Consider the following 16,978-nt stretch of genomic DNA (forward strand, 5'->3'; position numbering starts at 1 on the left):
TATATATATATATATATATATATATATATATATATATATATATATATGGAACTTTTTTAACAAGAATTAGAATTGAGTGTGTTACACAACTTTTTATTTAGTATTTATTTATGTAAATATGGGGCCATTACTCATTTCAACACCTTGGCCAATATCTGAATCTTAGAACTTAGATTTTCTCTGTCAGAGCCATTTATGAAGCAAAGAACATATGTTGTAATTGAAATATTGTCTGTTCCTCATTAAGTCTCAGTATCTCTCTTCCTGTTCTAAAAGGCCGTCACCTGGTCTAACTCAGTTACCTCACCTGATTTCATCCCCCCGCCCTTTCATAGATGCTCTAGCTCTATTGACATTTCTGCTGTGATTAATGTCTCTCTAGTCCTCTAAATTTCTTTCTTCTGTAGGCTTTATTTGGCCATGGTTCTGTTTTTCTTATCTTCAATGCATCTTTTGTTTTTCATCATTCAAACCAGTGGCAAGGTCACATCCTCAGTAAAGTATGTCCTAAACAATGAATTGAGAAGGCGCCTATGTTGAACTCACTTTCTGCCTTATTATTTGTAAATTCCACTCATTATTATATTCACCCGAGTCACACTGTTACAACTGTTAATGCTTTAACTGTATTTATTAGAATCCTTGGTTTTCTTTCCTCTAAAAGGAACTGCTAAAATAGGAATCTCCTTTGTACTTCCTCATATCCTCAACATTCTCAGCCTTTGGTAAAATAAGTACACCAACTCATCACTTGCTGAATAGAAGAAGGGGGTATTTTTCCCTGACCTATACTGTAATTCACAGGATTTTACATACATTGTAAAAGGCAAAGAATTTTTACCTTTTGTTAAGAATTATATCAGGAAGAAAAGATATTTCATTAAGGAGAAAGACTAACAGATTCACAATATATGTTACTGTTTTCACCACTGAGAAAGTCTATTGATCGACTTACTGAATAAACTCAGTGCATCTGGCATTTCAATTTAATGCCCTATCTTATATAATTCTTCTATTTACTTTTTGTTTGTTTATACATATAGAGGGCTTTCTCTTTATCATGGACTTGAACAAATTGCTATTATTTTCTTTCCCCTAGTACTGAGATAGAAGGTGGAAGCTATCATGCTTTGAAGTTTCTTAAAAGTTCAATGAAAATATCTAAATAATAGAAGTGTCTAAATGAGAGAGTGAAAATATTTGAAATATTATACCATTTCTACTGGGAATGGGGCAATACAAAAATTTGAAGATAAAAAGTCCAAAAAAATTTTTTTAGGTGAGCCTTAAGTCTCCTCCTACTAGTGGAGGGCATAACAATCAGAAATAGTACAAATCAAATAATACTTGATGTATTAAAAAAAAAACATTAAATTTAATCTCCACGGGAGAGTCTAAAGATCCTTCAGCTGTTCACATCATTGCTGCTAATCTCTTTCAGATTACAGACTGTACCCTAAATATTTATTCATGAGCATTTACTTTGGAAAATATACTTTTTATGCGAATATAAATAGGCACTGAGGAAAACACTGACAACTTCAAAGCAAAATGAAGTTCTTCCTGCTGCTTTCCCTCCTTGGTCTGTGCTCTGCTCAATATGACCCACATACTAAGTATGGGCGGACTGCTATTGTCCACCTGTTTGAGTGGCGCTGGGTCGATATTGCCAAGGAATGTGAGCGATACTTAGCTCCCAAAGGATTTGGAGGCGTGCAGGTAAGGTTTAGTCACATTTACACGGGGCATTTTCTGCTCTAAGGTAGAACAGTTTTCTAAAGCAGGACACGTGTGCTGGAACACAACTTCACCTCACACATGGGGATGGCGCCTTCTTCCTTTGTTGCAGGACCCCAGCAGTGTCCTGTGCGAGAGAGTTTTCAGGTTGTTGTAATGCAGCAGAACTGCATGTTCACAGGTTGAGAAGTAACATGAAAGCATTGGTAGGCATCTACAGAAGTTACATGTGAGAAGTAAGCTGTTATCTCCTACTAACTGTTACTGTTTTATCTACAGGTCTCCCCACCCAATGAAAATATTGTGGTTCACAATCCTTTCAGGCCTTGGTGGGAAAGATACCAGCCAATTAGCTACAAAATTTGCACAAGATCTGGAAACGAAAATGAATTCAGGGACATGGTGACAAGATGCAACAATGTTGGTGTAAGTGAAGTCGTGATCACTCCAAAATCAAACATATAATTTTATAGATTAAAAATTGTTATATGTGAAAATACTTTCCTCTTTTATTCTTTGTTCATTTCATTTAAGGAAAAAAAAGTTATACTTTAGTGTTGCTGAAGGAATAAAGGGAAAGGGCAAAGTTATATACTTAATTCATAAAATATGAAAGTAAAATAAAATCATAAACAAAACATTACTTTTTATTTTTACTGTTTCTCTAATTCATAACCGTGTTATAGTCAACTTTTGACAATCCTTATATATCCACTCTGTGAAGAGAAGTACTTCTATAACAAAACCGTACTTTTACCCTTGTAACCACAGTCTTCCTACTGCCACTTTTATGCTTTGACACTGGATTGGATGTGATTGCCAGTCATTTTCATGTTATTGTCACTCTCAATTAATGAGCTTTCTTACCCAGCATTGTCAAATATCTATTCTCTCCCCCCCCCCAATGAAGAAAGAGAGAGAGAGAGAGAGAGAGAGAGAGAGAGAGATCTGCCTTCTTGTCTCTAGTACTAAGCTGAGAGTAAAGGCTGGTTTCTTTCTCCATATAGCTCTGTAATCTTCCAAAATCGATAATTTCTCTTCATTCTACTGATTTCATATTCCTCAGAAATTTTATGCGGGTTTGTTTGTAGTTATGGCAGTTTCTACATACAGTTTTCTACACACCCTTTCTAACATGTACTGACTAGGCATTGGGCCAGACGTAAAGATTAAATTTACTTTTCTGTGATTTTTATTTGTATTATTTTTATTCTTGGCTTTTTTTCTCTATCATAGTTTTAATGGTAAACATCTACTTTCTCCTATAAGGATGAGATATCTATACATCTTCTGGTCTTCAGACATACAGTAGACATTGTGAGCTAAGTTTTTTCTTCTTGTGAACCTGCAAAACCTCAAACGCCATACTCTCTCATACCATGCCCTACTTCGTCAAAAATTGATCTATTGTTTGTAGTTATGGTAGTTTCTGCTTAGCTCCACTTAATAGATCTTTATTATTTACCAAATATTGGGATTATTCTTGATTTCATTTCACATCACTTTCCTTTCACACTTGAATATATGTTTTCAAATTTTGGGAGCATGCCATAAGTTTTCCAGTGAAACTACAGATTTCTGAGTCCAACTGAAGTATGCACTTTTCTTCCTTAGGTCCGTATTTATGTGGATGCTGTCATTAATCACATGTGTGGCGCAGGCGGTGGTTCCGGAAAAAGCAGTACCTGTGGAAGCTACTACAATGCTGGCAACAGGGAATTCCCATCAGTTCCATACTCTGCTTGGGATTTTAATGATAATAAATGTGATGGAGAAATCAATAACTACAACGATGCTTACCAGGTAATGATTGATAGAAATAGTGATGAGAAACAAAGAACCATTTGTGCTTTAGGGATATGCAAGAAATATATCGAGAATCATTGGACATTTCATTTAGATTTCACAGATAAACAAGGATAGGACAGAACACTGAAAAATACCAATGGAAAAAATTATCTTATTTTCATTACATTTGTTTTGTAAGCATACACCCAAATCAATGATAAAATGTAGACATGCTCGCTAGTAATTTTGTGTAAAAAAAACTGAAAGCGTGATTTTATTAATTATATAAGTATTATAGAATAGAAACTTATTATCAGAAGTATAAATCAATATTTAAAATATTTTTCAAGTGACAGCACATGTTGGAGAGGTTGTGGAGAAAGGGGGACACTCCTCCATTGCTAGTGGGAATGTAAACTTTTACAAGCACTTTGGAAATGAATCTGGCACTTTCTCAGACAATTAGGAATAGCGCTTCCTCAAAATCCAGCTATACCACTCTTAGGCATATATCCAAAAGATGCTCAGGTACACAACAAGGACATTTGCTCAACCATGTTTGTAGCAGCTTTATTTGTAATAGCCAGAACCTGGAAACAACCCAGATGTCCCTCAGTGGAGGAATGGATGCAGAAATTGTGGTACTTTTACACAATGGAATACTATTCAGCAATTAAAAACAAGGAAATCATGAAATTTGCAGGCAAATGGTGGGATCTAGAAAAGATCATCCTGAGTGAGATATCCCAGGAGCAGAAAGACACACATGGTATATGCTCATTTATATAAGCCTATAAGATAGGATAAATATACTAAAATATTTGCACCTAAAGAAGCTAAACAAGAAAGAGGACCCGGGGTAAGATGATCAATCCTAACTTAGAAAGACAAATGGGATGGACATTGGAGGTAGGAGAAAACAAAACAAAAACTGACAGGAGCCTACTACCGCAGAGGGCATCTGAAAGATTCTAGCTAACAATGTATCAACGCAGATGCTGAGATTCATAACCAAAACTTGGTAGAGTGCAGGCAATCATACGATAAAAGGGAGAGTTAGTATGAATGGGAGAGTACAAGAGCTCTACAAGGACAAAATATGTCAGGGCACAGGAGTCCTCTATGAAACTGTTTCTCCAACCAAGGACCATGTATGGATACAAACTAGAACCCCTGCTCGGATATAGCCCATGGTAGCTCAGTATCCAACTGGGTTGTCCTAGTAAAGGGAACAGGAACTATTTATGACATGAAATCAATGACTGGCTCCTTTACTTCCCCTTCTCCTCTGAGGGAGTAACAGCCTTGCTAGGCCACAGAGGAGGACATTGCAGCCAGTTCTGAAGATACCTGATAAGTTAGGGTCAGATGGAAGGGAAGGAGGTCCTCCCCTATCAGTGGAGTTGGAAAGGGACAGGGAGGAGATGAGGGAGGGAGGGTGAGAATGGGAGGGAAGGTGGAAGGGGGCTGTCTCTTGGGTACAAAGTAAATAACCTGTGATTAATATTTAAAAAATAAAAATTGAAAAAATAAAATAAAACCTTTTTCAAGCATTAGGTGAATTTTCTGCATTGTGGCAGTGCACTTACTTTACCAGTGCAAGTTGCTGGCATGGATTCTGTAAACTCCATAGAATAAAGAAAGAAGGAAAACTAAAGGAAGGCAGAGAGGAAGAGAATGAGATAGAGTTAACTAAAATGCTACCCGATTTTATCTCTGATATTCTCTAAATTTACAATAGAAAACATTTAAAATACTGTGCTCAGATTGAAACATTAACACTTCCCATGTCCTGAGTAAAGGCAACATGAAAATATCCATTTGTAAATGGGTTAGTGACTGACTGATGAATTCTATATTTAGACCAGAGATGGCTTTTTATAAATCAATAATTTTTGTCCCAACAGGTCAGAAATTGCCGTCTGTCTGGCCTTTTGGATCTTGCACTTGAGAAAGATTATGTCCGTACCAAGATAGCTGACTATATGAACCGTCTCATTGACATTGGTGTAGCAGGGTTCAGACTTGATGCTTCTAAGCACATGTGGCCTGGAGACATAAAGGCAGTTTTGAATAAACTGCATAACCTAAATACAAAATGGTTCTCCAAAGGAAGCAGACCTTTCATTTTTCAAGAGGTAAATCACTATATATGTTCATTTTTTCAAATTATATATATTTTTTCTTTCTTTTTTTTTGTAAGTCTTCAACTAATTTATTCAAAGATGCTATAAAAGAAAACAATGAATTTAAAACATTCTGGCACAATGTCAAATGATCTGAAAGAGGATACACACAAGAAAACAAATTCAATAGAAGACTTGGAAAGGGAAAAACATCAATGTAGACTTCAAATATTTTTTCTTTTATTGAACATATTTTTCCTCAAGGAATGTATCCTGATTATGTTTTTCCCTTCCTCTAATTCTCTCATTTCTTCTGACTCCTTTTCTGTCTCTCCTTAGGAAAGACTTGTAAGAGATAGGACAAATAGAACAAAATAAAATATAATAAGGTAAATAAAAACTATAATCCTGAAGTTAGTCAACAGTTACAAACATAAGAAAAATAGCCCATGAATCAGAGATCTACTTATTTGCATGGTCAGAAATCCTCAAACACATACAACAAGAAGCCATGATATGTATATACACACCCCATATGTATATATTATATATTTATAAATTATAATATGAATTTATATATGAACAAATAATATTAATCAATATATCATATCAACTAATATTAATATTTTAATTAACACATTAACTAATATTGATTAATATTATTAATATTATATTAACACAATACATTAATTGGTATATTATATTGATATAACATTAATTAATATAATGTATTAAAATGAATAAATAAATATATATGGTGTGAGAGAGAGGACCTGGTGCAGACCCACACAAGCCTTTGAGACTATAATATAATTGCTATATTTTCACCTTTTCTTTCCTTTTTCAAAGCTCTTCCAGATACTTCTCCAGGTTGTCCTTCAAGTTGATGTCCTCTTTTGCACTAAATTGTTTATTACATGCACACACATACATTATATGTCTAAGTATGCATTTATAATATGTACATATGTACATACAAACATACATATGTACATACATACACACATACAAACATACATGCATGTTGCTAAATATAACCATTTAGATCATATATTTAGATTCAGTTTAGATTATATATTACTACCAATACATATGTTTTCAGGCCTTACTGGTAGGTACTGTACAAGCAATTGGCATGTGGTTTTCTTAGGAAGCTCTTCTGTAGGGTGAGTCTTTTTAGCTTTTCTCTAAATACTATCATTTTGTAAAACAGACAATCTATATAATTTATACTGTGGGTTAATATCTACATCACTTATAAAATATAGCATTCCATTATTGCTTAATGGGACATCTCTTATTGGAGATAGAAAGGTTAGTTTTTTCTACAAGTTCTTAGTGCAAATTTTAATAATCCATGTTTTAAATTCGTAGATACAATTATATAATATAGTGAAATAATAATAGTTGTGGTCTCAGCCAATCTTTCTGTGTTTGAATTTTGTCTGACGTTATTAGGGTTGGAGGTGTTGAAGGTAAACTTATGGAGCTTTTTGTGGTTCAGTAATGTCATTTGAAATGTACTGAAGATAATACCTTTGTGTATCTATTTTTCTCGGAAAGTGAATGAATGCATAAACACTTCAATTGTTGATCTGAAAGCTAGTGTTATATCAGTTTGAACTATTGAACTTTCCCTTCTGTCAGCCATCTTGTTGGATAAGAAATGACCCTGTAATTTGATGTCTTTAATATTCTGCCATATATTTATGCATGTATACATACTTAATTACATGCATACATACATACATGTTTGTAGTTTCATTGATTTAGACCATATATTGCTATCCAGAATCTAGGTATATAGAAACCATTAGAAACATACTTATATAGACCTCTAAGATATGATAAACATAATGAAATCTGTACACCTAAAGAAGATAAACAAGAAAGAGGACCCAGGGTAAGATGATCAATTCTCACTTAGAAAGACAAATGGGATGGGCATTAGAGATAGGAGAAAACAAGTAACAGGACAGGAGCCTACTGCAGAGGGCCTCTGAAAGACTTTACCTAGCAGTGTATCAAAGCAGATACTAAGACTAATAACCAAACCTTTGGCAGAGTGCAGGGAAACATATGAAAGAAGGGGAAGTATGATGGGGAAAAAACTGGAGCTCCACAAGGAACAAATATATCTGGACACAGGCGTCTTTTCTGAGACTGATACTCTACCAAGGACCATGTGTGGATATAACCCAGAACCTCTGCTCAGATGTAGCCCATGGTAGCTCAGTAACCAATTGTTTTTTCCCTAGTAAGGGGAAAAGGGACTATTTCTGACAGGAACTCAATGGCAGGCTCTTTGACCTCCCCACTCCCCAAGGAGGAGCAGTCCTGCTAGGCCACAGAGGAGGACTTTGCAGCCAGTCCTGAAGATACCTGATAAAACAGGGTCAGATGAAAGGGTAGGAGATCCTCCCCAATCTGTGGACTTGGAAAGGGGCAGGGAGGAGATGAGGGAGGGATGATGGGATTGGGAGGGAATGAGGGAGCTGTATACAGCTGGGATACAGAGTTAATAAAATGTAACTAATAATAAAAATAAAAAATAAAAAGAAACATTTTAAATAACAGAAGTTACTATAAAGATTTCTAAGTGATATTATATATTAATAATACGCTTTAAAGTTACGTTTCAAATGACTGCTATCTCAATGTCTCTTCTAGGTCATTGATCTTGGTGGTGAGGCAATTAAAAGTAGTGAGTACTTTGGAAATGGTCGTGTGACTGAGTTCAAGTTTGGAGCAAAACTCGGCACAGTTATCCGCAAGTGGAATGGAGAGAAGATGTCCTACTTAAGGTAAATATACACCATTTCACCATTTGACCTATCTCAGATATTTCTCATTTGTCATTAATAATTTATAGTTTCAACTATCTAATTCATATAACTATAAATAGTTGATTATTAGTTAGACTTATTTTTTTCTGAGGGCCTAAAACTCCCCTTTTTTATTTCTTATGTGATCATTTTGTAGCCCTGGAAAAACAATGTAACACTGAGTGATTTTTGTCTACGATGACTCTATTCAATCCCAGGAATGCTTGCATGCAGTCTATTGAAATTATGTTATTATTATAAAAAATAGTTATATTCATAAATTATCCTAAAATGTGGCAATGCTATGAAGCTTACTTAGGCTGTATCAAAACTTAATAGGAAATTTTGAATATTTTTGTTATAACAACATAGTCACAAACAGAGATATCCAATTTTTATCCTTTAGCAGTATGCTTTACTTCTCGAGTTGACCTGATTATAATACAATGAAAAATCTAAAGAAAAATTTAAGTCCAAAACATTGTTATATGACACAAACGTGAATAAGGTCCCCATGTATATGTCATAGAAATGACATTGTGCATAGAAATGTACATGTACATATTATACACACACACATACATTGTATATGTATACACGTGTAAATTACATATGTGCACATGTACATGAAAGATAGTCTCTTATGGAAGTGTCCTTTATTTAGACAACTGAGGATGCCATATTTAAAGTTACTCTAATCACCGTGAACAACTTGCTCTTTTTGAATGCAGGAACTGGGGAGAAGGTTGGGGTTTCATGCCTTCTGACAGAGCCCTTGTGTTTGTGGACAACCACGATAACCAGCGAGGACATGGCGCTGGAGGAGCCTCTATCTTGACATTCTGGGATGCTAGGTAGGAAAATGCTCTGTACTGCTGTATAACCGCCCTTAATGACAGCAATAAATTATATACTTCTGCTTTCATACCATTTTGAAACTTTCAGGATGTATAAAATGGCTGTGGGATTCATGTTGGCTCATCCTTATGGATTCACAAGAGTTATGTCAAGTTATCGTTGGCCAAGAAATTTTCAGAATGGAAAAGTAAGTGTTGGATTTGTTCAAATTGTTCAAATTCAAGAAAGAGATTCTGTTTTAATTTCACACAAAATTATAGCATAAAATATTATTTTTTATTTGATCCTTTTTTTGTGCTATAAATTGTACCATTATTGAAGAAGTACCTGATGATAAAAAAGAAAATAGTGAGAGTCAATTATAGAAAGCAGATTGGTATGTGTGACCAAGTCCTGATTCATAGAGTTGGCATGGCATCATGCCTGTTAATACTGAAGAGAATCTCAAAACTTTTCTGCCTATGGTACAATGAATATCGTCTTTAGTAAAATATGCTTATTTTTATGTATATGTGAAATAAGAAGGCATCTGATTAGAAGTTAACTAAGGAAAATATAATACATAGGAATATATGAGATTATAAGACAGTGATTTGCTGACAAATGGATGCTACAAGAAATATGTGTGAATTTGTTGGGTGACTAGGTGTAAACAATTTCAAAACAGAACTAAAAATGAATTCTATCATATACCTAAAAGGTTATGTAAAGTTTGCTATTTCATTGACAAATACCAGACTCATAGATTAACATCAACTGTCAAATAGAAATAGTTCTCTATAAATCAGACAGATGTTTTTCTTTTCTATTTCCTTTTCAAGCTGAGTCTCTTGGTTATTTCTTGAAATCAATTTTATTCTTGAAGAGCTTTCATGTGTTGAATGTGCAGTTTAGTTTTCAGAAACATATTTAAAAATTTTGCGATCATAAAAAGGTCATTTATACATTCTTCCACTTAGTAAGAAAAGTCAGGATATTTTATTAGTACATTTTACCAGCAGGTGGTAAGATTCTATGCTGATTGATTGGAATCTGCTTTTATTAAAGACATTTACATTGTCTTTCTTTAATTTTTTAGCATAGTCAAAGAACTATCTCTTTGTTTTCCTGATAAAATGAGGCACCTGCATGTAGTGTACAATGATAAAATTTTCAGGTAGCAACCAGAGCCTGTTCTTTAATGCTAGTGTTCCTGACTCTAATTTTACTGTTTCAGTCACTTTGGAGAGGTTTTAGTGATACTAATCATAAAATGAGAGGTTTATAAATTGTTTCTCCTATTTTAAATAAGGTCATAGAGAACCTGAGTTTTCACAGAAGTTAAAGACTCGCTGAAGGTCTGTCAAAAACACTGAAGAACTTAGATTAAAATTAGACACAGCAGAGACAGAATTAGCACAAAGGAATTGGTTTTAGCTTTCTGTAGTGAAAAGTATAGGGCAGATACATGCCTTCAAATGACCTGGTTCCTTCAATAATTCAGGACGTGAATGACTGGATCGGACCTCCCAATAACAATGGAGCCACCAAAGAGGTGACCATTAATCCAGACACCACTTGTGGCAACGACTGGGTCTGTGAACATCGATGGCGTCAAATAAGGTGAGCCTGCCTCCTCCAGCTCCTGTCTAATAAGTGGTTTAACCTGTATTTTATATTGTGTATGTTTAAGGATGCCAGCATTTTACATGATGTTGTTCCTTCAGGAACATGGTTGCCTTCAGAAACGTAGTCAATGGTCAGCCTTTCTCAAACTGGTGGGATAATGGCAACAACCAAGTAGCTTTTGGCAGAGGAAACAAAGGATTCATTGTCTTCAACAATGATAACTGGTAAGTGGATATCACTTAAAGGAGGTGTTAATACTGCAATTTGTTTCAATCCTTCTTTTCTTTTTCTGTTCACTTATATGTTTTATGGGAAAATCTTTTTCCTAATGGAGTTAAGACACAAAATGAACACTGAGACTATAGATGTCAAAATGATTCTTGTTTCATATTCTCCCATGCTTTGTATGCAATTTTGCTTTTGAGATCTTTAAGCCAATTCTTAGAATGACAGTGGCATATATTCTTATGTATGTGCTTATTTGGCACTTTTTACAAAGCACAAGAACTGTAAAGAGAGGTTTTGATATTATTTTAACAACATATACTATTTGAACTGGGATACTTTCCCACATATATGAATATCACTTATTTTTTAATCTGATTTATTAATATGCACTTGTCAACTTTCTATCTTTTGGGATATTTTTAAAAGATTTGTCTACTTGTGCCTAATCTATAATTTTCTGCAGGACAGCTTACAATCTGGCTTCTAAAACTTTCCTTATTGTACTTTTATCTACTGTACATCTCTCAGTATCTTCTTTAATCATTCCCTCATCTGTAGAAAGGTGGCTCAAAGCTACAGGTGAAGTTTTTAAGTACAAAATCATCCTCTAATTCAGTTGAGAGCATGATCATCTTCTAATTCAGCTCAGAGCATGATGGCAAGAAACCTAATATGTAAGAAACATAACACAAACATTTTTTGTTGTTGAAAAAAAACTAGTTAATTAGGAGAACAAGAATTTTATATTTTATATTCAGTGTTCTACTAAAAACTATGTATAACTTCATAAAAATGATAAATTATGTTTAATTCTAGACCAGATTTTTTTGTGACATCACGAAATGTATGAACTTTTGAATAAAGAATACTAGTAACTTCCGAGATCAGAGGAGATCGGGCGCGTTCAGGGTGGTATGGCCATAGACAGGGGAGCAGCCTTACCAGGCCACGGTAGAGGACAATGCAGCCACTTTTGATGAGAACTGATAGACTAAGATCAGAAAGGAGAGGAGAACCTCCCCTATCAGTGGACTTGGGGAGGGGCATGCATGCAGAAAGGGGAGGGAGGGTGGGGTCGGGAGGGGAGGAGGGAGGGGCTTATGGGGGGATACAAAATGAATTAAGTGTAATTAATAAAAAAAATTAAAAAAAAAGAATACTAGTAACAATTTTTAAAGCCTTCATAGTTTAATTCCTGCTGAGGACAGACTTGATGGAACTATGGCCATCAAAGGAGGGCTTTGTTGCTTAGCTCCACTCAGATCTCTACTTCATGGTCTGGTAACAGTCACCACAGACTGAATTCTTAGAAGCCATTTCTAAAGATGCCTTTGTTATAGAGAAATCTCTTAGTCTAACTGGCCTAGACTTGGTGTTTGAATTCTGTCACTGAATACCTCATACTTCCTGTTCCACAGTAGATTGTTGAGACATTCGTTCTCCTAGTGATAATAGATATTCCTGCACTTGACTTATTTGAATTTAAATTGAACACTAACTTTTCTTTCAGGTCTTTGTCCACAACTTTACAGACTGGTCTTCCTGGGGGCACATACTGTGACGTCATTTCAGGAGATAAAATTAATGGCAACTGCTCTGGCATTAAAGTTCATGTTGGCAGTGATGGCAGAGCTCACTTTTCTATTAGTAACTCTGCTGAAGACCCATTTATTGCAATCCATGCTGACTCTAAGTTGTAAAAGTCAAAATAAATACACATAGAGAGCACTAATCGAGTGTGTTTCTTTTTCGCGTGTATGTTAATACTTTAAATTTTCTGTTATTTCTTTACAATTATATGTATCTGTGATGTGAAAGAAAGTATGACATCTAGGTAAGATGTTTGAGGACAATTCTGTGTTGTGTTCTTTTCTCTTTCTTTTTTTCTATGCGCTCTTTGGATCATACTAATTTATCAGGCTTTCCTGCAAGCCATTTTATGTAGGCGCTAGTTCCTCTTTTTTTAATTATTTTTATTAATTACACTTTATTCGCTTTGTATCTCTCCTGTACCTCCCTCCCTACTCCCCTTCCAATCCAACACTCCCTCTTCCACTCCCCTGTCCCTCTCACAGTGCACTGAAAAGGGAGGTCCTCCTCCCCTTCTCTCTGACCCTCTTCTATCATGTCTCATCAGGAGTGGCTGCCTTGTCTTCTTTTGTGGCCTGGTAAGGTTGCTCCCCCCTAAGGGGAGGTGATCAAAGAGCAGGCCAATCAGTTCATTTCAGAAACAGTCCCTGTCCCAATTACTATGGAGGCCTCTTGGATACTGAACTGCCATAGGCTATATCTATGCAGGGGTTCCAGGCCATCTCTATGAGTTGTCCTTGGCTGGAGTATCAGTTTCAGAAAATACCCCTGTGCCCAGACTTTTAGGATCTGTTGCTGTCCTTGTGGAGCTCCTGTCCTATCCAGGTCTTACTATCGCCACTTCTTTCATAAGATTCCCTGTACCCTGCCCAAAGTTTGGCTATGAGTCTCAACATCTGCCCTGCAGGGCAGAGCCTTTCAGAGGCCCTCTGTGGTAGGCTCCTGTCCTGTTCCCTATTTTCTCTCTCCTCCAGTGTCCATCTTCTTTGCCTTTCTGAAAGAGGTTTGAGCATCTTAGACAGAGTCCTCCTTCCTGATTAGCTTCTTTAGGTAAATAGATTTTAGTAAGTTTATCTTATATTATATGTCTGGTATCCACTTATGAATGAGTATATACCCTGTGTGTTTTTCTGCTTCTGGGATACCACACTCAGGATGATCTTTTCCAGTTCCCAACATTTACCTGAAATTTCATGATTTCCTTATTTTTTATTGCTGAGTAATATTCCATTTTGTAGGTGTATCCATTCCTCAACTGAGGGGCATCTGGGTTGTTTCCAGCTTCTGGTTATTACAAATAAAGCTGCTACAAACATGGTTGAGCAGTTGTCCTTGTTGTGTACTTGAGCATCTTTTCGATATATGCCTAGAAGTGGTATAACTGGGGGTTCCTTAGGCTTATACCTCCCTACCAACACTCCACCCCAGGTAAAGAAGACAGTAAGGGAAAGAGGACATATACCTCTTTACTTCTTCCTGCAGGGAAGGGTCATAGGATTCTTATGGGGGCAAAACCAGTATTCATCATTAGGAAATGCAGAAGTCCAGGTAACCAACAAACAGCAAGTGCAACAGCAGGATAAACCAGCAGTAAGCAGTCCTCCTCATGATACTCCTCCAAGTGACTGCCGCTTCCATCTCTGGGCTATCATATTTATATTCCTCAAAATTCCTCAGAATTTCTCCTTAGAATTCAGCTAATTCCAACATAAAAACCATGTTCCACACAAGACAATTAATGCGGGACAAACTACAATTCCCCACTTGGGACTATAACAAGAACATGTTTACATATAATAAACCAAAATGTACACAGCACTGTTACCTGCTGTCCAATATTGTCATGCAAAAATTCACCTTAATTATTAAAGTATCTTTCCTTTTATTAAAAGCTATAAACAATCAACTTGAATAAGTAGAAAAACTCATATATCCTACATGCTTTATGACACCATCAATATCGAACCATTACCAAGACTCCTTCCTGTTATCCTATGTCATTGCTGTCCTGTGTCATGGAGATCCTGCAAGAATGGCCCTTTCACATGTCCCAACCGTTTGTAGATGATATACATTTTGAGGTGGGATGACTCAGAGACCTGGACTTGGGCTTGGGTGGCAGCCAAGCTGGTCAGCTGACAGGCTCTCCCTTCTTTGCACCAAGAGGGTGAGTGCTCCAGCCCTGGTCCAACTAGGCTACCCAATGCCATGATTGTCAAGAGGCAGGGTCCACTCTCCTGTTCTTGTGCCTTTGGGCTGGCTCTCCCACACCACTCCTTCAGAGACAGCTCCACTGTGCTGCTCAGTCAAGGTGGTAGACAACTCTTCCCAGCGCTGCAGCCTGTGAGACATTGGCAATACCTCTCACAACCTCAGGGCTGGTTCAACTTAGCCATCCTGGTCAGGACCACTGTGTTATTAAGGCAGGGTGCAGGGCCTGCTCTCATGAGTGGTGAAGTCAGTGATGGGGCAAGGCAAGTTTTACCCACTGTCATGCCCTTGGAGTTGGCTCTCCCAACTTCTACAAGTGGTGATGGTGAGGACGAAGTACGGCATCCACAACTGAATCCACACAACTTCCTTTCGTAGGCCACAGGGAAGAGGACAAGCTCAGTACCGATGCAACTTGGTGAGCTAAGCTGAATGGGAAGGGGGGACTGAGGTTGAAAGGGAGGAGAGAGGGGCAGACGGATGTGGCTACAACAAGGATGTAAAGTAAATAAAAAAATAAAAATAGAAATTAAGCCACACACACACACACACACACACACACGAAGAGTCAAAAGCACACTCTCACAGGTTCAAGATCCACAGAAATAATAAGCTAAAAGCCATAACATATAGACATATAGCCATAACATATAGCCTGTTACAGACTCTTGAAGGCTTTATGCTTGCTGATTTAGTCTCTGTGAGCCCAATTGAGTTCTGCTTAGTCGATTCAGTGGACCATGTTCTCTTGGTGTCCTTCATCTCCTCTGACTACTGCACTATTTCTACCCCTTCTTCTGCAGGGTTCCCTGAGTCTGAAAAGAGACTCCCAATGGGTATCTCCTGTTTAGAGTCTTCCTTTGTGTGATGTCTAGCAGTACATTTTTGCACGTGTTTCCAGCTGCTGCCAGAGGAAGACTGGACATCACCCTGATCTATGAGTATAGCAGAATATAGTTTGATTTGTTTACTTATTCATCATTATTATTATTATTATTATTATTATTATTATTGTTTTTATTATTAATTTTTATTTTTGGCCGGTCATGTTTGGTTATATTGAGATCTCCGGGCTATACAGACTCCAGTTCTTGGCCATCCAAAGAGTGCAGAGGATGGATTCCCTCTGGAGATATGGGCTTCAAGTTAAAGCAGAAATTGGTGGGGCACTCCCATTTCATAGCACATCTTGCAGGCAGAGAAGGTTTTTTGTTTTGTTTTGTTTTGTTTTGTTTTTTTGTTTTTTTTTTAACTACAATGTATTCACTTTGTATTCCAGCTGTAGCCCTCTCCTTTATCCCCTCCCAATCCTGCCCTCCCTCCCTCTTCTCCTCCCATGTCTCTACCCAGTCCACTGATAGGGGAAACCCTCCTCCCTTTCCATCTGACTCTAGCCTATCAGGTCTCATAAGGACACATCATCTTCCTCTGTGGTCTGGCAAGGCTGCACACTCCCCCACCAGGGGGAGAGGTTAAAGAGCCAGCCACTGAGTTTATGTCACAGACAGCCCCTGTACCCCTTACTAAGAAACACATTAGAAACTGAGCAGCCAATGGGCTTCCTATGAACAGGGATCTAGATCCTTTCCACGCGTGGTCCTTAGTTGGAATATCAGTCCCTGCAGGCTCCCCCCCCCCCCGGGGGCTCAGGTACTTTGGCTCTGTTGTTCTCCTTGTGGAGTTCCTGACCCTTCTAGGTCTTTCTAACTCCCTCTTCTTCCATAAGGATTCCTGATTTTAGATCAAAGGTTTGGTGGCTCAGTTGGTGTGCTGGCTGAAACTCACCTTATAGATTAATTATTCTCTTCCACCAGGCTGTGTTCAGCCATCTTTCCTTCCAATTTAGTGAGTCCACTTGGAAGGAATATAAGGGAAGTAGAGGGAGGGAGAGAGGGATTGGAAGGAGATGCAGGGGTCTACAGCCGGGGTACAAAGTGAATAAATTGTAATAAATAGATACATAGATAGATAGATAGATAGATAGATAGATAGATAGATAGATAGATA

General features: G+C 37.0%; 1 protein-coding gene across 1 annotated transcript; it reads left to right on the forward strand.

The window, feature by feature from the left end:
* The first annotated feature begins 1,533 nt into the window (after nt 1-1,533).
* LOC129691909 (pancreatic alpha-amylase 2a5) lies at nt 1,534-12,898 on the forward strand. Its single transcript, XM_055628089.1, has 10 exons — nt 1,534-1,719; nt 2,017-2,163; nt 3,352-3,540; nt 5,433-5,663; nt 8,322-8,455; nt 9,208-9,330; nt 9,422-9,521; nt 10,818-10,936; nt 11,041-11,166; nt 12,681-12,898. Exons 1-10 carry the CDS (start codon nt 1,552-1,554, stop codon nt 12,868-12,870), a joined length of 1,527 nt encoding a protein of 508 aa, XP_055484064.1. The 5' UTR covers nt 1,534-1,551; the 3' UTR covers nt 12,871-12,898.
* The last annotated feature ends 4,080 nt before the right edge of the window (nt 12,899-16,978 follow it).

The sequence above is a fragment of the Psammomys obesus genome, unplaced genomic scaffold (genome assembly GCF_907164565.1).
Source record: "Psammomys obesus unplaced genomic scaffold, mPsaObe1.curated_primary_1811, whole genome shotgun sequence".
NCBI classification, from domain to species: Eukaryota; Metazoa; Chordata; class Mammalia; order Rodentia; family Muridae; genus Psammomys; species Psammomys obesus.